The 23,876-nt window shown below is 41.6% G+C and overlaps 1 protein-coding gene across 2 annotated transcripts in view; it reads left to right on the top strand.

Moving 5' to 3' along the window:
• LOC112560835 (WD repeat-containing protein 19-like) overlaps positions 1-23,876 on the top strand; it is a gene marked incomplete at its 5' end in the record, with an annotated part of 91,437 nt that overhangs the window by 21,354 nt on the left and 46,207 nt on the right. For both annotated transcript variants that reach the window (XM_025232905.1, XM_025232906.1), the window contains 6 exon segments: positions 7,219-7,368; positions 12,862-12,942; positions 17,285-17,351; positions 20,488-20,660; positions 21,882-21,919; positions 23,280-23,377. In XM_025232905.1, the coding sequence (XP_025088690.1) occupies positions 7,219-7,368; positions 12,862-12,942; positions 17,285-17,351; positions 20,488-20,660; positions 21,882-21,919; positions 23,280-23,377 (607 nt within the window).

Consider the following 23,876-nt stretch of genomic DNA (forward strand, 5'->3'; position numbering starts at 1 on the left):
CATCACCTCTTTCAGGAACGAGTAGGATCTATCCTGTCTGATCCTCAGGAACAGGAAATGGACGCCCCTGAAGAGAGAATTCTTTCTCCAACTCTTTTGGAGGCCTTGTTATATGTAAATGACTTTGCTCTCTGCATTGGAGGTCAGTCCATACTGTGCCTCGAACACCGACTTCAACTGTGCGTAAATGCTGTACAAAGGTGGGTGACAGAAAATGGCTTCAAATTTTCTCCTACAAAGTCAGTATGCATCCACTTTTGTAAACTGCAAGACAAGTTTCCAAACCCATTTTTTCTGTTAATGGCATGTTACTCAAAGTGGTCCAGGAAGTAAAATTCCTTGGGGTCATCTTTGACCGTAAACTACCTGTTCTTCCTCATATCAAATCTCAATGCTTTTCTTGTCAGAAAGCCTTGGACATTCTCTGAGCAGTTGGTCTTATCAGCTGTATCGTGTACTAGTCTGCGCCAAGATAGACTACGGATCCATCATCTGTGGCTCTGCTCAAGAGTCCTACCTCAAAATTCTCGATCCCATTCACCACTAAGGGCTCTGCATCTGTTTGGATGCCTTCCACACCACTCCTGTACAAAGTTTATATGCAGAAGCTGGTGAGCCCCCACTTTCTTTCGGACGTGTGAAACTCATGCTATCCTGTCTGTCATTTAAAAGCTCATCATGGAAACCCTGCTTACCATGCTGTCTTTGAACCACAATGTGCTTCCCTTTATGCTACTCCTACCATACCAAGGATCAAAAACCATTATCTCTCCATGTTGCACCTCAACTACAAGCGGCCGGAGTAGATATTCAGCAGGTAGAGCCTCTCCCTCTACTACCAGCTACTCCTTGGACACTTACTGTTCCAGAGATTTGCCTTGATCTCATAGCCTTCAGAAAAGGTGACATCAGTGACCTTTTCTTTGTTCAGTGCTTTCAGGAACTTATCTCTGACTATCCTGTTTTCTGTTCCATCTTCACAGATGGTTCTAAAGTTCTAGTTCTAAAGTGACCCTGTAGATACATACGGCAGCAATTCCATCCTGCCAACCGCAACAGGCTTCTTCAGCCCAACTTGCAGAAGGCTCCTCAGTCTTCTTTGTGGAACAACACGCCATCTCGCTTCCCTTGCAGCATTTTTACTGCTCTTAGGAGCCCCCTAAACTTTTAAAAATAAGTTTACTTTATGTCACTGTGATATAACCTTGGTTGGTGGCATGGCATAAAACACAACCAACCATCTGGCAGGTTTGGAGCCTATCCTCACCAGGCCAGGAGGCGGAGTGTGAGCAGAGGACCCACAACCTCATTGATTAAAGTCTGGTCAGCTCAGTTTCTCAAGGGAAGTTGGTTTCCCCACTGTGACTGGGTGATGCTTTCCCCTACGTTGCCTGGTAAGTAATTTACCAGTTGAAACAGTTTCCTGGCATCAGCAGCGTGGCTCTCCCCCAGCCTCATGGAGCCTGGTTTAATGCCCAGCCTCGTCTGCGAGCACAAGAGGACACCTGGTCTTGCTGGTGGGCCTTTTGGGATGGTCTGGCCTGATCTGCAAGCCTATTCAGCATCACTACCTTGTTTTTAAGGCTGGTATGATCCCCAGTATATCAGACAGCCTAGAGGGCCGCCTGCAGGTCAGGTGAGCGGCCCAGCCTTGACGGCTAGCCTGGTCTTATAGCACAACCTTCATCTTCGAACTTCTGAGATTCCCGGCCCCATCTACAAGCCTGAAGAGCTGACCAACCTCATCGATGAGCCTGGATGGACACCTACACTTGTCAGTGAGACTGGCCTGTTGTCCAACTCTGCCTGCAAACCTGGAGGACCGTCAGGCCTCGTCTTATAGTCCCACAAGGGACAATGGGAAGAAGTCCAACCAAATTGGACTAGACATCCTTCTACCAGCTTTGCCTCCTCTAAGACATCCTGACACTCCCACATTCATTGATGTCATTGATCACACCACTCTTCTGACTCGTCTCCAGATGGAGGTGGGCATTGGTGGTTCCGCCTTGCAGTGGTTCCATTCCTACCTCAGTGATCGCACACAAAGGGTGATGGTCAATCAAGCTTCTTCCGTGACAGTTCCATTGCTGTGCGGTGTCCCGCAGGGCTCTGTTTTGGGCCCGGTTCTATTTTCTATTTACACATCTCAGCTTGGTCCTCTCATTGAGAAGCATAATGTGAACCGTAAGATGTTTGCAGATGACACTGAACTCTATTTTTCATTTAGTACTGACAGTGAGTCGGTGCGTGAGGCAGTTTGTGCTGTAGAAGATTGTTGCTTAGAGGTCAAGTCATGGATGCTGAGGAATAAACTCAAGCTTAATGATGAGAAGACGGAGGCGATGCTATGTGGTTCCAAGCTTAGCCTTAGTAAAGTCTCTCTCGACTCCATCCAAGTGGGTCAAGCTAGAATCCCCCTCTCCAGCTCCGTACGGAACCTTGGACTCTATGTCGACAATCTTCTAACTATGTCTGATCATGTCAGTTCTGTAGTCAAGGCGTGTTATTTCCATATCCGCACTCTTGGACGACTCCGACCCAGTCTTAATAAGAAGACTGCAAATGCAGTTGCTGTGTCCCTCATCGGTTCTACATTAGACTATGCCAACAGCTGCCTCTGGGGGATTTCAAAGAGCGAGTTGTTGAGGCTACAGCGAGTGCAGAATACGGCTGCGAGGATAGTTGCAGGAAAGAAAACAACTGACCATATTACTCCTGTACTTCGTGACCTACATTGGCTTCCTGTGGAGAAGCGAATTGAGCACAAATTGTTAACCTTAACCTATGGCTGTCTTCACGACCTTGTGCCTGTCTATCTGCAAGAACTCATTCGCTGTTACCAACCCCAGCGGAACCTTCGTTCAGCAGCACACTTCAGATTTGAACGACCGAGTGTTCAGTCAGGGAATGCTAATAAGAAGACTGTGGGTTTCAGATCCTTCTCCAATGTAGCCCCGCTTTTGTGGAACTCGCTTCCCCTCTCGACCAAGGAGTCTGATAGTATTGGATCTTTCAAGAGAAATCTTAAGACTCACTTGTTTAAACTTTTTTGAAGTTTTCATTTGACCTGCAGTTTGGTGGCTGCTGGGATCACCGCGCATTGAGCGCATCTTTGTGATGCGGATACTAGCGCGCTACAAAACTACATCATCATCATCATCATCATCATCATTCAAGTCGGGATGACACTGCGGAACTACGGGTCCCAGTGGAAGACTTTTTGGACCTCAGATCCTTGGGTCTATGCAGTGATCAGCAAAGGATTGAGACTGTCTTTCATAGATAGACCTCCTTTCACACAATCACCAGGGGAACACCTGTGCCAGGAATGGTGTCTCTGCGAAGCAAAATGGCATTACTGCTCAAAAAGTATGCTATTGAAGAAGGGAGCAGACAGCCTTCTTCTACTTCTTCCTGGTCACTAAGCCAGGAGGGCGATGGAGACTCATTAGATCTCAGCAGGCTCAACACTTCGCGGCCCGCCTTGTGTCTCTTGGAAACTGCTAGGCCAGTGAGCGGTTGCAGTAGCAGATTTGCAGCCAGCATAGTGATGACAGTCACCTTAGCACTGCTTGAGACTCACCTTTGGCATTGACACTCGAAGGCAGGGTTTGTCAGAGTTGTTGAGGCTGGTTGTACTGGGCCTGATCATGGAAGCGGTTATTCACCTTAGTTGGATTGAGGCTTAGACTGCAGTCTCTGCTTATTTGGACCTTTACTTGTACACAGTCAAGACAGTCAGAGGGTGAAGTCCGACCTGATAACTGTTGCTGACATCTTGGGTGTTTACCTGGATCATGGAAGCGGTTATTTGCCTGAGCTGTATGGAGGTTCAGGCTGCAGTCTTTGCTTATCTGGACCTTTCCTTATACAAGGTCGAGACCGAGGGTGAAGTCCGACCTGATTGTCCTTTTGACCTGTCTGACAGAGTTGGAGTGGTTCATTCACTCAGACAGGTCAGATCTTGTTCCATAGTAGAATTCATCCAACTGAGTTGAGATTCCCAACAGATCATCAAGTCTCCTAATAGGGCGCACTGGATACCTATCAAGTCAGTGATCAGCCTGTTCTGTTTTCAGGCCTCTGCAATGCAACAGCAGAGATTTTGCTATTGGGACAGATGTGCCACTCTCCGATGATCTTAATGACTTGCTGGAGACTGGCAACAATAGTAGGACGACCGGACACCAGGTTCAAAGAATGCTGAGTCACCTTTCGGCCTGGTATGTCATCAGATGGTTAGCCAAGGGTGTTCCCTGCAGGATCCCAGGCTGGAGTTCCCTTGTTTGTGGGACCCAGATAAGTCTGTTTAGAGACTCTGGTCTCTGGTATCTGCTCCCTGGTTCTGGGTACAGCAGGGTGAGTGGTCTGGGGAAAAGTATTAGCACATTAACTTCGAAAACATCTGGAAGTGTGGAGAGCATTACAGGTTTGGTAGTATGCTGGTAGGGGAACACTGTGAGATCAGTGACCTCCACAGCAGTGACCTATGTATGTCCACAAGCTGTACCCCATAGGGGGGATGTGGCCTTTGTGCCGTTTCCTTTGCACATTCCGCTTTGCAGATGCCTTGAGCGGGAAGGGACAGATTATTTACTTAAAGTGATCTCTAATTCTGGACGTCCTGTGGTGGCTCTGTTGGACATGCATTGGGACCACAAGCTTCGACATAGTGTCACTAGTCTCTGATCAGTGGGGCAGAAGATAGCCTTAGGAGGGACCTGGGGTATATGCCTTTCATCAGCAGCCCCTCTGATGTAGATCAGGGGAGCCAGTGTTAGGCTTCACATAGTGGTTTACTTATCGGGTGTCAGCCTTGGAGCTCAGAGTGAGCAGGCTTGTCAATAGTAGCACTGTAGAAGCTACCAGCCATCCAGACCTATTTGAAATAGCTGCTGAATAAACTTTTTATCCAGCACCAGAGATTCTGAACCTTCCTGCCTAGGTCTTATCAGGGACGTCATGGAGGGTTTTGCTTCCCATAAGGAATACTAGGGGAGGGTTTTTGAGAGGTGTTCATTTGGTAATGGACTGGAGCTTGCATTATTTCCCAGGCAAAGGTGTTAGTGTTAGAGACTATTGATACTCTTTTTTGTTTGTGGAGACCTATAATGATATTCTGCATTGCTGTTCATTCATTGCCTCACACTGTGGATCACATTCTCTCCACTTCTTGGAATGGCGCTGGTTTTCAACCACCTTCAGCTTAGCAACCTGGAGCCATTCTAGGGCTCGTTCTAGTAACGTAGAATACCTGTTGTTTCATGGTGATAGCCTTCCAGCTCAAGTTCAGAGTTTCATACAATTGGTCAGGCCTGGTTCTAAGTACTCATTAAGGTTGTTTATGTAACAGTGTTCACAGCTTCTTCTCTTGTGCTGCTAGAGCACATGAAGTAGTGCATGTACCACTAGTTTAACTAGCAAGAAGGGAAGGCCTGAAAGTAGCATTCAAGCAGCAATACCAACTGGCCTCCACTGTACAAACTATAGAGCAGAAGTAGAAGCCCTGGTCCACGCAGCAAACATCATCTGCAGCAGAGCAGACCATGACAGCCAGGTCGTCTTCCTGACCGATGCTCTGTCGGTGCTGCAGGCAGTCAACAATAACAAACTGCCAGACCTGGAAGCCGCGCTGCTAAACATCAAGTGCCTCAGAACGGCTCTGCAGTGGATCCCATCACACTGCGGGATAGATGGGAATGAGGAAGCTGACAGGATGGCTAAGTTGGGTGCAGAGGACGAGCAAGAAGACAATGCAGTCAACATGTCAGAGATGAAAACCATCATTAAGTCTCTGTACAGGCCACAGCAACCACTGGACAGTTACCATCAGCTGTCCAGACCGGACCAGGTCGCTATCTTCCGCCTCAGGACTGGGCACAACAGGCTGCTTCACCACCTACACAGGAAGTTGCACCTAGTGCCATCCCCGAGATGCTCTTGTGGAGAGGCAGACCAGACTGTAGAACACATCCTACAGGACTGTAGGAATCTCCGTACCCTGAGGAAAGAGACGTGGCCACAGTCGGAGACCCTGCACAACAAGCTGTACGGGCCGGTGGAGTCTCTGCAGAAGACCACCGATTTCATATCAAGAGCTGGTCTCCAAGTGTGAAAGAGGCGAACGACAAAAAAAAAAAAAAAAAGTAGCATTCAGGCCATAGGAAGGCGTGTTATGACATTTCCCAGGTTCTACCTGCAGGACATGGCACCCTTTTTGATGCTGGTTGAAGGATTGGCAGTGGCTCGTCAGCACAGCATGAGGCAGGTGTGATGGCCTATTCAGCCATCCCAAAGGCAGCTTTCATTAACACAATTAAGGCGGCTTCACAGCCCATGCCCCAGATGGATTTGGGATGTGTTAATTTGTTGTTTCATCTAGCTGATCACTAGGCTTGTTGACAATGAGTTACCACTCCCTCCACCTGTTAGTCTCCATATAGTCATGTCATCTGGTACAGTATGAAGTTTTTATTTTTAATGGTCAAATTTCTTTCTTCGAGTAATTACCAGATGACATGACAGCTGGTTCCCTCCATCCTTCCAACAGTGGGTTCCACAGGCGAAAAACTGTAGTTAAGGGCTCACTAGTGTGACAGGTGGAGAGAGGGGCTAAACTGTTTTCATATCTGACTGTTCTGTGGTCATTCGACCGGAACAGGTTTGGACAGCTGGATTTGAGGTAGCTAGAGGGTGATCTCCAAGTAGTCATGTCATCTGAGTACTTGAAGAAAGAAATTTTACCACTGAAAATGGTATTTTCCACATTCATACATATTCTTTGTAAATGATTATCCATTCTTCCTTTAAATGTTGCAATGGAAAGGTTGTAAAAGTATGCTTTGTTTCTTAAGTTTTTTTAAAGAAAGTTGCTTGGAAACATGATGTAGCCCAAAATGGCAGTTCCCATGCTGTCAGATGTCTTCTGTTAGTAGTGTACTGAATTCAGAATGATAATTTCTCAGAACCTCTCATGTAGAGACAGATTTTGCTTGACAAAGGATATTCCAACAATGCATGTTTTACTGAACATACCATGTTATGCACAAGGATGCATGAAATATTTTTTGTGTGCTGTTAAGTTTTAGGGAGACTGAAAATAATCGTGTGAAAGACTGTGCCATGTAATTAAAATTTAAATGCACATGAAGCAAATTATACATAAAGAAAGAATGCAGAAACAACTGCTTTTTTTTCAAACTCTTTTTTGCTCAGCATGGTAGCATCCACTTTTTCTTCATCGAGGATTGGCAGTATGTCACAGAACATCGCCACATGGTTGGCATTCGCAGAATTTTTCCAGATCCGAGTGGAACCAGGCTCATTTTCATTGATGATAAGAGTGATGGCTATGTCCTGAACCCAGTGAGTACAATTAGAACACTCAAAAAATACAAATACTTTACAGGCAAACATTTATGTGGAAACATGAAAAGTACAAAGTAATAGTGTGTCTTCGATCTGGCAGTTTATAATACTGTTGATTGATGATGGCAGTCTTGAGAGTTTATGGTATTGTGAATACCCAAATTAGATTACAGTCATGCCTCAGGTCACGAGTGTCTATAAGAGCATTTCAGGTTGCAAGAAAAAATTTCTCGGAAAATTTGCCTCAACATTCGAGCATTTGCTCTGGTTACAAGCGACGCTGTGGTTATGCCACATCCATCTGGCTGCTACATCCCGCTCTCAGTGTGCATTGATTGCTTGTAGCAGAAGCATTTCTGCATTCATTTGGGCATTTTAGTGGAGTTTTTTTTTTGGCTTAAGTGAAGAAATTTTGTAACCCATGATGCCGCCCAAGAAGATGGTTACTAAGGACAGAGCTGCTAAAAGGAAGGATACAATTTCCATAGAACTGAAGAAGGTCATAGGAAAACATGAGCATGGTCTGCGTGTGGCTAATCTCACTAAGTTGTACAGCCGTTTGTCATCAACAACCTGCAGTATCCTGAAGAAGAAGAAGGAAATTTAGAAGCTTGATGTGGCGATAGGAGTTACTATGATTACCAAGCAACATCCACAACTCCTAGAAGATTTTGAGAAGCTGTTGTTGGTGTGGATCAACAAGAAGCAGTTAAAAAGTGATTCTGTGTCTGAAGGCGTTAAGCATGCAAAGGCACTGTGTGTGGACCTTGTCAGGAAGACACCAGGCATGTCATCTGAAGATGAGGAGACATTTAAGGCAAGAGAAATTTAAAAAGAGATCTGGCATAAACAGTGTAGTGTGATGTGGGGAAGCTACAGCTGGTGCAGAGAAATTTGTGCCCGAGTTCCAAGAACTCATTACTAGTGACGGGAACTACATCACGCAGAGGAAAAATCTTTACCTGACCACAAGCCAATGAAGAAAAGGCTTACCTTCTTGCTCTGCTGCAATGCAGGTGGAGATTACAAGATCAAGCCATTTGCTCATCTACCACTCCGAGAATCCATGAGTTTTCATTGTTCTTTTGTTAGAAAAATTACTTTAATTCTGCATGAAATGCTGTGTTAATTGATTTTTATATTGACATTTTTGTGTGTGAAACAGATTAATTGGATTTCCATTAGTTTAAATGGGGAAATTAGTATTGAAATACGAGTTATTCATAGAACGAATTAAATGAGCAGCCTGAGGTGCATGACACAATGGTCAATATATGTATAATATGCTAATACATTTGTTGTCACTTTTCTTTATTGATAAACATGAGACCAGGAGTTCAGCGAAATAATTTGACCTTATGATCATTCTTTGTTTACAATAATAATTTTCCAAATAAGCAGATACACGGATTTAGGAACTATTGATAATAGTGAAACGATTATCATGCTACAGACTTGAAAGACTTTCGACCTGTGGCTCTCACGTCTGTTGTGGCCAAGTGTTTGGAGATGGTTGTGGGAAGATTGTTAATCCCCACCATGACTGATCGCCTGGATCCTTTGCAGTTTGCCTACAAGCCATGGAGGGGTGTGTCTGATGCAACTCTCACGCTTTTAAATGCTATCCTACAACACTTGGATACTTTTGGCACCTATGTTCATGGATTTCTCCAGCGCCTTCAACACAGTCCAGCCACACCTTCTAGTAAAGCGCCTACTAGACCTGGATGTAAACACCGGCCTAGTTCTATGGATCCGATCATTCCTGAAGGATCGACCACAGCGGGTGGGTCTCAGAGTTCCACCGACAGGTACTGTAGGGTCCAGCAGCTCTTCTGAAGGAGTAAATCTGTCAGGGGATGGAATGATTCTATCAGATGAGCAGATCCTCAACACGGGTACCCCTCAGGGATGTGTGCTTTTCCCCATCCTGTTCTCTGTCTATACCAATGAGATTACTATTAACAGTGCTATTCTCAAACTTGTGAAATATGCAGATGACATGGCCCTTGTAAGCTGCCTGAAAGACGAGCAGTCCCTGTCACAGTACCTGGCCTGCGTGGGGAAACTGGAGGAGTGGTTTGACCACAGCTTTCTGGAGCTGAACGTTGAAAAGACGGTGGAGATGGCCTTTGGAGGATCATGTGAAGGAAGAGATGGCACAGCTCCTCTCTCCCCACTAATACAAATCAAGGGACAGCAGGTGGAGAGGGCTGTTGTGTTCAGGTACCTTGGTACAGTGATTGACGGGAAGCTCTCCTTTAATGATCGCGTGAACCAAGTGTACAAAAAGGCCCAGCAACGGCTGTACCTTCTGAGGAGACTCCGCAGCTTCGACGTCAGCTCTGGGGTGATTGAGAATGTGTACAGGTCTCTTGCTGAGAGCATCTTTCATTTAACATCGCTGCCTGGTATGGTCACCTCCTCATCAAAGACAAGGCAAGGCTGGCCAGAGTCATCCACCAGGCCAGTAAAATTATTGGTAAATCACAGCTGCCACTTTCTGATTTGTACCTTCATGCAGTCAGAAAGATGGCACATAACATCATTTCAGACCCAACGCACCCTCTCCATCCCAACTTCCAGCTGTTGCCCTCAGGCAGGCGCTATAAAGTGCCACGTGTACGGAAAGCTGCGTACCAGAGGTCCTTTGTGCCAGCAGCCATCACCATCCTAAACAAAGGCACAAGGACTCAGCGGGAATCAAACACAGTTTGATGAGAAGAGGGTGCTGCATCCATTATCAGCCATCACAATGTTGAATGTTTCGAACAAACAATAATGTATTACTCCTAACTGTGTGTGTTAGATGTCTGTATGAGTATGTATGCCTGCCCTTGTGAGCAAAAGGAACAATTTCTGTCTTGGGTCTCCTCGACAGACAATAAAGTCTGATTTGATTGATTTGATTTGTACACACATGTGGGCATAAGCTTGTGCACCCACACACATACACAATACATACACACATACACACACCACACATATACACTATATATATATATACACACACACATACGTCACACATACACTATATACACCATTTCTCAGCCTTAATCTTCACAATCTATACTAGTAGAGCCTGTTAGTGATCAAAGAAAATCAACCATGATGAGGCGCTCACTCCTACATGCATCCATGCACTCCCATACAAATCTCTTGCCATTCGCCCACTTTTTCCATTTCTCGTTCTCATCTAAAGAATTAAAAAAGAAGCTGTAGGTTTGAGATGGAATGGGTAATAATAATAAATGAAAGATTTGTATAATGCATACTCACACTTGTAAGGAGCGTGCTCTTAGCAATTTATCAGGGAAGGTAAAGACTGCAGAAAACAGTGGTTGGGCTCTGTCTTCCTCATGCCATGCCCTAGACATGGTGAACCACATTCACTACCACTACAGCCTCTAGATCTTGGGGCCCTTTGCCTTTACCTTTTTTTCCTTTATCTGAGACAAAGTAAATGGGTTTTGATTGTTTTCTTTTCTTAAAAAATGCAGAGAAAGATATTGTCAGTAAATAATGATTGGAAATTTAAATACTTAGAGAACTTTAGAAGATACCCTTCTTAGACTGTTAGCCCTAAGTAAATACCTCATGTAGAAGGAGGTGGGCTAATACAAAAACATAGCTGGGGACAGTTGTGAAGGAAGTGAAAATAGTCTTGAATTTTTTAAAAAGAAATTACTCATATGTCTCTCCAGCAAGTGTAGACTAGCAGTCTTCTGGTCAAGTTACTTTGAAATATAAGCTTGCACTTTACTTTGAAGCCAAAGAACAGACATTATTACATTTACAGTACACATTTATATAGCAATTTATCCTCAACATTATGCTGGGCTCAAAGAGCTTTACATTCATGAGCACGTGTCTTTTCAGGGTAGGCATCAACTACACCTTTGCACATGAACAGCGCACACACACACACAGAGGATGGAGGAAACCAAAGTACCCAGACAACACCACTAACAATCAGCCCTGTAAACTGCTGTCACATTCAGAAAGGAGTATATCACAGCCAAGATGTTTGTTGTATCTATAGAGAAAAAGAAATACAGCGACTTTAAATTTCTAATACTTCATTTATAAAGACATTATGTGTAAGGAGGTCTCGTCATGTGTAGCAAACAAGTTCTTATGTTCTAGGTGTAAAAACCTTCACTAATTAGAGTTATTTGCAAAGTCATTGCTAATATCTCATTTGAAACTTATTCTCATGCCCTTATTTACAAATTGACTTTGGAGAATGTGCTTTCAAGTTTTATTTCGGACATGTATATGCAAGCATGTGTGCATTCCACTGTTACTTGAGGGTTGTTGAACACATGCACATACACTGTCTCCCTCTCGCATGCATCTTCTTTATTTTTTTTCATTCTGAACCAAAGTTCCCTGTACACAAGTAACAGAACAAAGGTTACGAAAGCACAACGAGCTAGCAGTGTCTACATTGGTAAGAGGTGTACTCTTGCAAAGAGCTACTGCTGCCTGGCTTGAAGCTATCATATAGCCCTGTCTGCTTTTGATGTATGGTCTTTGGATTGTGTGCAGCATGGAATGTGTTACTGAAGGACACTGTATTTATAATGTCACTTAGCTTGAATTGCTGTTAGTGTTTTTGAGGTGGTGAAAATTGTTAAAAGTTCTCATTAATGTTAATCCCTGTTGAGATGGATTGATGGATAATGCCGACAGTTAAAGAGGAATGAATAACCTTCCCAGCCAGGTTTACCTGTAGCAGTCTCTTCCCTTGAATCTGCTCTCTCCACACAACTGGTGCTGAAATGGTTTCGAGAGAAGGTTTCACCACACTTCTCTGTCAAGTATCTCTTAAGGAGCTGTATTACCAACTACATTTCCCCAAGAATCAGTAAATCCAAATGCTATGCTTCCTATTCATTGTTCCTATTGAATAACAATGCTTTGCTATTTATGTTCATTTTGACCAACTGAACTGCATAAATTTAACCAAGTTGACATGGATTGCTATTTAAAAAATTTTTTTTTTTTACTTATCATACATGATTTTTATCTAATAATAATATAGGGCTTTAAATCTCGGGTTGTCCTTATTATGTGTCTTCATCAAAGATACTTACAGTAAAAGAATTCTGTTGTCTATGCCATACACCTACATATCTTCAGGTTCTGGTTTGTGCTAAATGCTGACAGAATGTTGCTCTAGGAAAACAATAAAAAATGAAATATCCTGATTGGGTTATTCAGTCATACAATTTCCTCAACCTGTGTCCACAGATGTAAACTACTAAAAATATCACTTCTTTTAATCCAACAAATAATTTAAATGCTTTAAATACATTAAAGCATGGAATATTGACATTAACATAATTTTGCTGGATTAAACATGACAGAAGAAATCAAGAGATATTATAGGAACAAGTTTTTACTGAGTATACTAGTTTTTCCCCCGTGACATCTATGGCTTGATTAGCTTTACTATTCACAAAATGTCTTTTTTTCATTCTGCAGATGATGGATACAAGAGTTCCCATCCAAAACTTTTCTGCTACAGTCGAAGGCATTCTCTGGGAACATTGGCATCTAGATAAGGTGATTCTGTTGCTAAATCATTTCCTGATATTTCTTCTTCAATTTTACTTGATGACAGGACCGTAAGAGTTGCTCTACAATCAAAATATGTCAACCATAGAGCCTTCCCTCACTAAAAGTGAACTCAAAAGTAAGCAATGTTACTACTCTAGCCAATGACCTTCCCTTAGGGATTTACCTAGTGTACCCTTGAAAGGACCCTATGTCAAGTGATGACTAGTTCAATTCCTCATCTGCTTGCAGTTGGTCACATTCTGCTACCATATCACTGTTTTGCATTTTGCACATTTTGATTTTTTTTTATTCAATTCCATTTCATTCAAAGCCCAGTCCAAATTTTGTGTCTGCCCTTTTTAGCTATTCATCAGTTCCATCTGCACTTCAATAATATCACCCAAGAGAGTTGTCAGGAGATTTTTTTCTTACAAGTGCCAGTCTTCCCTCAGTCTCTAAAAAGTGATATCAGATCAGATCTTTCTGAAATCATTAAGCCCAACAAAAAAAGGGGTGGGTGGGTGGGTGATAACTACACATTTTGCATGAGTGAGAAGGAATGTTCATTCATACAATTTTCCATATTTTTATAAAAAATCTTGAAAGTGATGTATAAAAATGCACCAAAAATTACTTCATTTATGGGGATTAATAAAAGATAAAACATCAAAACAAGAGAAAAAAATCCCTAGCTGATCTCCTAGCATTACCATTTACTATTCTATGCAGTATGTTCATAAGGGCAGGATTTCCATCTGGTTTTGTCTCCTTTACCTACCAGTCATTTTCCAATTATTCTCAGAGCCAAACCACCAACTTACCAGTTTGACCCAGTGCTCACAAGCCTTCTTGATCAGCAACATCCACCACATTCTATCTAGGTGCACTACCACCACTTTTGTCTGTGTATTTGTTCTGTGTAGGCTCAATTTTTGTATCCCTTTGCTTGCAGGCTGCCCCACATGCCTTCTTTATAAACTCCAGAAAGTACAGAGCTCCGCTGCACATCTGGTGTGCTTAGAGCTCAGAAACGGGATCATGTCACTCCTCTCCTTCATTTTCTGGCTAGCTGTCCATTCTCATATTTGTTACAAGCTGTCTGTGCTGTGTTTGAATTTTTTGCATGCTCCTGCTCTGACCATTTCTCTGAACTCTCTTACATCCCACTCGGACAACTCTGTTCTTTATCTATTAAAAGCATGCTAGCTGTCTCTGTCACCAGAACACAGCGGACCGGTGGCGCAACGGTTAGCGCCTGTCACCAATACAGTGAAGGTTGGCTGCCCAGAGTTCATTTCTCGTCTTGGGCACGCTGTTCTTTCTCTGCACGTGGCATCTGTTTACGGGGCTGGCTGCTTGCCGTAATATAGCCTCAGTTGCTGACACGGCGTAAAACACCAATGCCCCCCCCCCCCCTCTGTCACCAGAACAGTCACATAGTCACTGGAATTTCAGTTACTGTGATACCCCAAACAGTGAAACTTTTATATCCACCACCTACACACCACCGAATCCTTTAAACATGCACTAAAAACATGTGTTCCACGAGCATTACTCAAAATATCAATCCACATAATGCTACTCTCTTTTCTAACCCATTCTTTCACTTTTTTTGTCTATTGACTAGTCTGCCTGCTTGTCTTCCTCTGCAGACAACTCAATCTTTATTGTTTATTACCTGATCCCTCTTTGCATCCTCTATGTTTATCTTTTATTACTTTTCTGCATGGTTGTTTCTCCTTCTGTCCTTTGTCTGCTGTCCATAGCTCATTCTTGTCTCAAGCGCTGAGATTATGCTCCTTGATGAGCGTGGTTATGTGTTATATAAATGACATGCTTATTATTATATAGCAAATTGCACATTCTTCCCTTGAAATCGCTGCTTTCTGCACTGGAAAAGATCAGAGTAGCACAGTTATAATAATAATGTAAACTTATAACGTGCAACATCATGATCACTCTCTACGCAGACCAATAAATGACAGATAACAGACAGTGGACAGTGAGGTACCTATAGGCGCACTGAACAACATAAAGATGAAGTACAAGAGTAGAATGTAAAGCAATAGATGAAGGTATGAAGGGATGTAGATGCTATAAGTGTAAGGTGGATGATGATTAGCATGACAGACAGTATTGCCAGGCAGTTAAGAATAGTAATTCAGGGATAGATGTAGCCTTGGAGTCCATTTGGCAAATGGAATGTGGAAGAGAGTTCCACTGCTTAGCAGCACAGAGGGCGAATGTCCGTTGTCTATATGTGACTGTTTTTGTGGGAGGAATGGATAGAATATAGGAGTCTGATGAGGAGTGAAGGTTTCGGACAGGAGTGTGGACATAAAAGATTTCAGTAAAGTAGTGGTAGGAGGAGCCTTCAAAGAATCCATAGCATTGAGTTGAGAGCTTGTAGCCTATTCTTGCTTTAACTGGTAGCCAATGAAGAGAGTGAAGAAGTGGAGTAACATGTTCAGATTCATGAATCTGGTAAATGAGACGAGCAGCTGAGTTCTGACTTTCGGAAGCTTGTCAGTGAGGTACTGTGGACAGCCAGCAAGAAGAGAGTTGCAATAGTCTATTTTAGACAGAACAAATGAGCAGATGAGACTTTTAGTAGTTGAGATGAACAGAGTATGACCAATGGAGCTAATCTTTCTGAGCTCATAGCATGCAGCACGATAGATGGGAAAAACATGCTTATCAAGAGATATGTCAGCAGACATTATGTGACCTAAGTTATGTGTTAAAGGAACATTGGCATTGACTCAAACAGAGACAGGCAGTGAAGGGTAAACTCTGGCTCTTTGAAAAAAATTGAAGCCTGTGTTTGTTTTCATCGTTTAGTTTTAACTTGTGGGTCATCCATTGTCTAATATCAAAAACACAATCTCAGTAAAGTTGGAGGACAGATTCTTATTGTATGCTCTAGCAGTGTCTGCATCCAGATATGTACACTTGATAAATTGGGTTGTACCATTGGGAAACACCTTTTGCTAAGTCGTTTCTAGACCAGTGCTTTTGGGTTTAGCCAAGAATAGAGAATATGCTGGTACCTAGTAGATCATCCAGGCACAGGTGGAACACAAACATTTCTCTTGGTTAGGCAAAGAAAGACTTTGTAACTGTAGTGGTTAGTGCTGCAAAAGAGCATCACACATTTGCTCAGGAATTTTATTTTTTGTGCTTGCTTTTGTGGTTTAACAGAGACAAGTACAATTTAGCTTTTATTTAAGAGAGCTACAGGCTAGTGACTCTTGAATCTCACTCTCTCTCAATAAGCATGTAATATTATGACATAATTAAACCAAAGTGTAATTTCTTATATCATTTAGGGCTTATGTTGAGTGGTCAAAAGACTTTTTGCTTGTTTTGCCCCTTTTCCTTTATTTGCTGAGGGGTCCACCAATGTGAAGCCATTTTCTAACTGAAAATATAAAAGAAGGTAATTTTTTTCTCTTTCTTTGATACTTACCTGAATGGCATGACCTCTGCTACCAAAATATGCCACCTGTAGAACTGTGAAAAGAATCACTTCAAAAGAAGTAGTTTGCCAGTGACCTCTCCTAAAGTACTCACCCAGAATACCCTAAAAAGAACCCTCTGTGTGAAAGCTAAGGCAGCAGGAAGGAGGGAGAGACATCACAATCAGGTCACCGAGTAAGTATCAAAGAAAGAGAATTTACTTCTAAATTTAATGTCTGGAAGACCACCAGGCTGAGCTCACATTACGGTGCAAAGCACTAGCGAAAGCCTGTTATGTCTACTTCTCGCCGTTTATTACCGACACTTTAATAAAAAAGTCACCAGGCACAAACCTATTGTTACTCCTTTGCATCAATTATACTTTAACTCAAGGTTCAAGACACTGTTCTCTTTTTTCCTCTAATGCAGTGGTTCTTAACTGGAGTTCAATCAAACCCTAGGGGTTCATGAGTCGGTCTCAGGGGTTCGGCGGAGCCTCTGCCACAGAGATCAAGACACATCTGCATTTCGTGATGACATGAAAGAAGGGTTCGGTGAATGTGCATATGAAACTTGTGGGTTCAGTACCTCAAACAAGGTTAAGAACCACTGCTCTAATGTAAAGCTTTGCACCAGACCCTCCCTGCTGTTTTTGAATTATGTCCTACCCCAAGGGGCAGGCGTCTGAAGTAGATTCACAATATGTAAGAAAACAGATTCAAGTGCATTAAACTGTAAATGGCTGCACATTATGAAAATGTGTACTTGTGAAAACCTACGTGTTCACATGAGCATGTATGTGTGTGGTTCACATTTGTATTTATGAAAACATAAATACTGTTTCAAAAATCTTCATTTGAACACTCAGTAATTCCTTTTTCCCATCTAGGGAGTATTCATCGCCTATGACAAGGATAAGATCTCCACCTACCTGTACTGTGAAGAGACTATAAGTGGTATGAGTTTATGAAATATTTAATGGCACAGCTCTGCTTTTCTGTAAAGTCAAATATTTTCAAAATAATTTTACTGTTCTTTATAACAGAGATCTCCCAAATATATTGTATATAAATTAGATTTTTCCAAAAAAAAACTGTCATAGAGTTTAAAGATTGGAATTTGTGTTTTAGGTAATTTGTAAACAAGGTATTTGTGAGTGAATGCACTTTGTGTCTGACCTACACTTTTTAGAACTGCATGAATGAGATGATACTAGACAGGGAATAACCATGGACATGTATTTATGGACTGATGTCTGTATGCTGAGACTCACTCTTGGCCTCTTGTGAAGTGATCCGCTGTGAGTTTCGGCAAGCCGCAACAAAGAATGTGAATAAACCGGAAGCTATGTCATCTAATGCCTCGTTTTAGTAGTTAATCTGAAATGTGAATAAATCGGAAGTTATGTCGTCTAATGCCTCGTTTTAGAAGTTAACTGGAAAAAATTGTCTGCCAGCAGTCCAGGGATATTAGTTCATGGAATAACTAGAAAATCATTGACATGCTTGAACAAAGCTTTTGTTACATGAAAAGAAAAAAATCAATAAGTGGAAAAGGCTGCAGCATAAAATTTTTCTCTGAAACTACAACTTATATTGATTAATAGATATGTAACCAAAACATCAGTTCCTGATGGTTATGTAGGGGTAGTACAAGAATACAACAAGGATCGAAATTGCTGAACAACTGTAGATTTTATGCCGTCTCTCCACTCTCACTTCCAAATCAAAAAACCTCCCTCAACTGTAAAGCTACACTACTTATTCTATTCCCGTCGAATGTTCCAGAATCATCCACCTCCTTTTCCCACGGTCTCGTCATGACCTTTCTCAGCCCCCATGGTCACCCCCACCCCGTCCTGTCTGGTCATGGTCTCCCCAAGTGCCTCAGGCAACTTTGTAACTTCTGGTGTAACAATAGGTCCAGTCGCCAGTAGCTGCAAGAGGGCAGTTCAAGGCTGGCTATTGTCTTTTTCTTGAGAAAGGGACAGTCCTGGGAGTTGTTCGACCCCTACCCTCTACAACAGGGGTGTCAAACTCAATTGACCAGCGGGCCAAATCTCACATCACACACAAGGTGGCGGGCCGAAGGTTATTATTTAAGTCCGATAACTTTTTATTGAACACAAAAAAATTGACTTTTTGTTATTAATTTTGTGTAAAGAAAATCATACAAACCAAGGCTTAGCAGTTTTTCTTTTTAATTTATTTTGTCAGAAGTGGACGTTTCACATCTTTTCTTGACAACAAGTTTGTTTATGTTTGGAGTAAGTTTCTGTGTTGTGGAGATTCTCAGGATGGACTGCAAGTGTACATCAGTAAGACGACTCCTGTGTGATGTTTGTTGATCTTCATCACAGAGAAAAGTTGCTCACACAAATATGTACTGCCAAACATGCTCAAGATTCGAGCCGCATGTAGACGAAGCTGGGGCATTGTTTGTGGGAGGGAATGAGTGAACTGTGCAGCCCCACAGAGTCGTACTTTGCCTTCAGTCACTCATTACACTTTCTTTAGCTTCTGTTCTGCATTCAGGCTTTTCAACTTGTCCTGATGTTTAGTCTCGTAATGCCGTCTCAGATTATATTCTGTGGTCACAGCTATTGTATCCACAAAGTAGACACACTGGTTTACCGCTGATATTAGTAAACATGTAGTTAGCCTCCCATTGGCTTTGAAAGACTGTTTTCAAAATCAACTTTTCTCATTTTAACGGCTAGCTTTAATTTGAAATTTGATTGGTATTGAAATTACAAAAATCCCTTCACTACACAGTGTAATGTTCTCGATCTTTACTAAGTAAATTAACAGTAAGTAAAAGTCTTTAGAAAAGTCACAACACGTGCTTAGCTCTGATCATCTGCCTTTGTTCCCCGACAGATGGCGCACCAGTACTTACGACTAGCGTTAAGTTCGCACACTACACACAGCTTTCAATTAATTCTAATAAACAATCGCGTGCTCTGCTCTGCTCAGTACTATTTGCTATGAGATGTGATGTTATTGCATCAGTATATGTATGTAAAAGAAGATATAATTAGGCAAAAAAGACACATCATCAATACACAGGCAGCAATTATTTCTACACCGTGGCTTGCTGTTTATACTCGGATACTTATCTCTCTGGCGGCAGTCATTTACTCTTGACGACGCAGGAAGTGGACAGTCAGTATTCCACAGTTGGCACTTATCATCCACAGTCCACGTGTGTAATTCACAGTTCACACGTATCATGCACAGTTCCCACATGTAATTCCAGATGGTAGATATATATATATATAAGTTCTTGGAGAAGCTATACTCCCACCAACTTGATCTCCACAAGTTTGCTTCTCACAACTTAGAGTCAGACAGTGATGAGTTTCTACCAGTCTGAGGATGACCTGCTTCATCATACACGTGGGTTGACCCTAGTCACCCTTTGATCTCGGACCGATTCAGGGAAGTTAACAGGTACTAAAAATCTTCGACCCACGGCCCGTGTTCAGGCCAGGGTGTCGCGTGTCAAAGGTCAGATTTATGGGCCCCGCCTTCACCATCCCCTCAGGTCATCAACAGGAGCGGTGGTAACTTGACCAGTGCACTGTTGGTGGTCTGTACAAACTTCACTAAACTCATCCCATCTCTTGCTGTCCTTGACGGAAACTTTTCTGTTGTTTGCCTTCTACTTGTCGCCGGGCCATTAACAATGATTTACTAAAATTCATTAGCGGGCCAGGGAAAATTTCCTGGCGGGCCGGATCTGGCCCGCGGGCCGGGTGTTTGACACCCCTGCTCTACAACAAAGACATAACTTAGTACACTACTAGAGTGCTACAGATAAATGCAGAAAGATTACATTGCCGGCATTAAGAAATAGATAATAAAGAGACAGATACTATACTTGTGTGCTTGTGTCATTTTGGATCGCTTACTATTATTATGTTTATTGTTTACACAATATTGATATCTTTTTTAGCATTTAAAATTTAGTTATGAAGACATGGACATCCTTAAGAGGATTTCATTTTATTAGAACTGTGTGCAAAGTTCTGTGCTTTTGATCATAAATACCTACGCACTTTGTCAACTTTGGTCTTTGTATTGCTGACAGGTGCTCAGGTAATCTTGGTTGGCCACTGGAAACTTCCTTATGGACAGGTCCCAGTGCTGCTCTACAATGGAGAGGTTACTCTGCAGACACAGAGTGGAAAGCTTGCTACCCAGCTTCTTGACACACACACATATGTTTTTAATGAGAATGTGCAAGAGTTACCACCAAATATGGTATTAATATACTGTTCCTCACTTAATTCTTGAAATTTTATTTAAAGAGAGCATGTTTCCTTAACTCATGCTAGTCTTCTCTTGTATATATGCACGAAACTCTTGAGGTTGATCCATTTTCTCATAACTTAGCTGAAAAGTTTTGATTTTTCTTCCTGTTATGTTTAGTTTATTTTTTATGATTAAAAAAAGTCTTCTTTCCTTTTCAGGAGGCTGTTTGTATGTATGTTTGTTCGTAAGTCAGTACTGGAATAGACTTTTGTTGTGATTACAGTACAACCAGCTCTACTTTTAGATGTACTGATGTAAACAACAATAGTTTTCATTTGTTTTCAATGTGCTTGAACAATATTCAAGTACATGTAGAAAAGTTTATAATCGTTTATAATTACAGTACAGGCACTGAACTTGTCATGTTCCATGCTCTTGTCCTTGTTATTGAGAATTGTACTGCCATCTTCTTACCTTGCTCCACTCTTTTTATGATGTTCAGTTTAGTTTCAAGTGTGATGGCCTGGCGTTTCTTAGCTGCATTACCACTGCTTTTGCACTTAACATCCAACATGTTAGAATGCTTATTAAGGGCAAAAAACTTTCGAAAACAATCAAAAAATCACATTTTCTGGAGAGCCCACAACATGTATTAGAATCAGACTGCATGGGTTCAGTGAGAGATAGAGCTATTGTTTAGGATACATGTACCCATGCTCCCTCCTGCTGCTGCCACTCAGCGGACATGCAAACTATTCTTACACACTAACTTTAAATTTGAAGGTAATCCTTATGAATTACTTTTGAGCTTGAGGACAACTTTGTTTGCGTGCACCAAAGTTCCTAACTTGAATGTTTGTAAGTAGGGGACTAACTGTATGTAAATACTTTATTTCACTTGGCCTCTTGTAGTTGACTGCTTCCAAACTGATCTGCTCTCTGACTAATCCTTTCTTCAGCTCCTTGCTTATCTTCTTTGTCTCCCTTGCTCCTTACAACCATGCTCTCCCCACAAAGCCAGAGGTCACAGTCCTTACACTAGACTAGACTACACCAGGGTCAAATACCTAAAGTAGGTCACTCACCGGTAGAACAGTCAACAACAGAGGCTCAGAGTGTTAACATTTTCTGCGTATTCAGTTTATGCAAAAATCATTACCTTTTGCTTGGCCATGTATGCAATACAGTTTTTCTGGTGAATACTTTTAATTTTTCCATAATTCTTGACAGATACGGCTTGCAGCAGAACAATGCATTAAGCTGAGAAGGTGAGTAAATCAACAAAATATTGAAACAGTCCACTAATTATATAACACTGCTTATTAGCTAAATGGCTGACAAGTTATATTAATAATAATATAGTGAATTTGCATAGCACCATATCCTGTCTTATGGACCGCTCATGGCATTTTACATTAAAAAACACACAGGCAACATATCATGCAACATTTTTGTCTGGAGAATGCCAAATAATGTGAATTATACACAGCAAGAAGCTGCTTCCGCATGCTCAAATCATTTGAAATCTGTGATCCAGGCTACAAATATTCCTGTCAACACGGTAAGTCCAGTCATAGAATGATAGAGTTGTTTTGTTTTTTTACTGGGAGGGGGGGAGGGCTGCTCATTGGGTTGCCTGCAGAATGCCTATTTGAAAACTAAAATGAGTTCACACCATCTGAAAAGAAGCAGTTTAAATACAGCGATAAAATAGTGCCAAGGCGTTCAATCGCTTGTCAGCTTTCAGAGATAGAACGTGCAAGAGGTACAGATCTAAAAGTCATAGTTCAGATCCACAGTCAGTAATAATCTGGAATGAAAGCTGATCAATATATAACTGAAAATAGTTCTTGTCTATCTGCAAATTATCTACATGATCATATAGCAAATGCAAAATCTGTAGTTCTAGATCCAACAGTAGATCTGGGAACAAGAACAACGGAGTTAGAGAAGGATACAGTGAAACCAGAATAATACTTGTTGTGTACAACAAAATCAGTCTTCATTAAAATAACTGCATGCTAACAAAATACTGCAATGAGCAGTTAATGTTGTTTCCGTACATAAGGAACACAGAAGTTGAAAAAGTAATGGCTGACACTGGCAACGCACTGAAGAATTGTTGAAAAATAAAGGTATGCATGATTTGTACAGTCAGTCACAAAAACAGCTGAAACTAGAGCTCAGTCAATGATAAACACACACAGGCGCAAACTGCATATCTATAGAAATTACAAACAAGTATGGGAAGAAACAATTATGAAGCATGAGAGCTGTCATGGCAGTTAGGCGCAGCCTCATTCTCATATTCAGTTCAATATTTGAATACTTGCTATACATCCATTTTTAAGACTGGAAGCAGGTGTGGTCCATCAAGGCTTTGCATCCAGTACATTACTGGTTGCCGTTTGCAATTTTTTTTTTTATCAAATTTCAGTTTCTGACCACAGGCTGCAGTATTGTTATGTAGGATTTTGTTTAACATTATCTTTCATTATTACCCTAATAAGGTTACTAATGATAATATGATTTGATGATTTAGCATTTGTAATCCTTGCTAGACATAAAATCACAAGAACAAAGATTACAAAGAGAGCGTGTTTTTGTAATGTAGATTTTTCTTGCCAGGTTTCAAGATGCCTGGATTTACAGCCTTCAGTTGAACAACCCAAGCATGTGGCAGATGTTAGGAAAGTCTGCTCTCTGTGATTTGGATCTGGACTTTGGTCAGTCCTTCTCTTGTGCATTAAGGGTTATTTGTGTGAATGTTGTTGAGTTGACTTTTACTTAAAATGTTTTTAGATTTGTTGCATAAGTGATGCAGAGGGGATACTTTTTGGCAATATTTTAAGTTTATATGAAGCGCACTGATTCCATGAAAACAGGTTAGTGTTCTGGAGCACACTTGAAAAATAATTTTTAAAAGGGATTTTTAAGTAGCCACTTGAAACCACAGGCTAACAGAGCTGCAAGGGGAGAGTAATAATAATAATGAGGATTTATATAGCTCCTTGCAAACAATTTGCTCAGAATGCTTTACATAAATCATACATAGACTAAATCATCAACAACCATTCACCCATATTCGCAAATATGAGACACGTTCACTTCTACAACAAAAACTCATACACAAAGTAAATTACAGACACACATTATGCTTGCTCATGTTCAGAGGGACCAGAAAAAGTTTGTTGGCCAGCAAAGGACAGTGTGAGGGATGTGGAA

Source organism: Pomacea canaliculata, linkage group LG3, assembly GCF_003073045.1.
Source record: "Pomacea canaliculata isolate SZHN2017 linkage group LG3, ASM307304v1, whole genome shotgun sequence".
Lineage (NCBI taxonomy): Eukaryota > Metazoa > Mollusca > Gastropoda > Architaenioglossa > Ampullariidae > Pomacea > Pomacea canaliculata.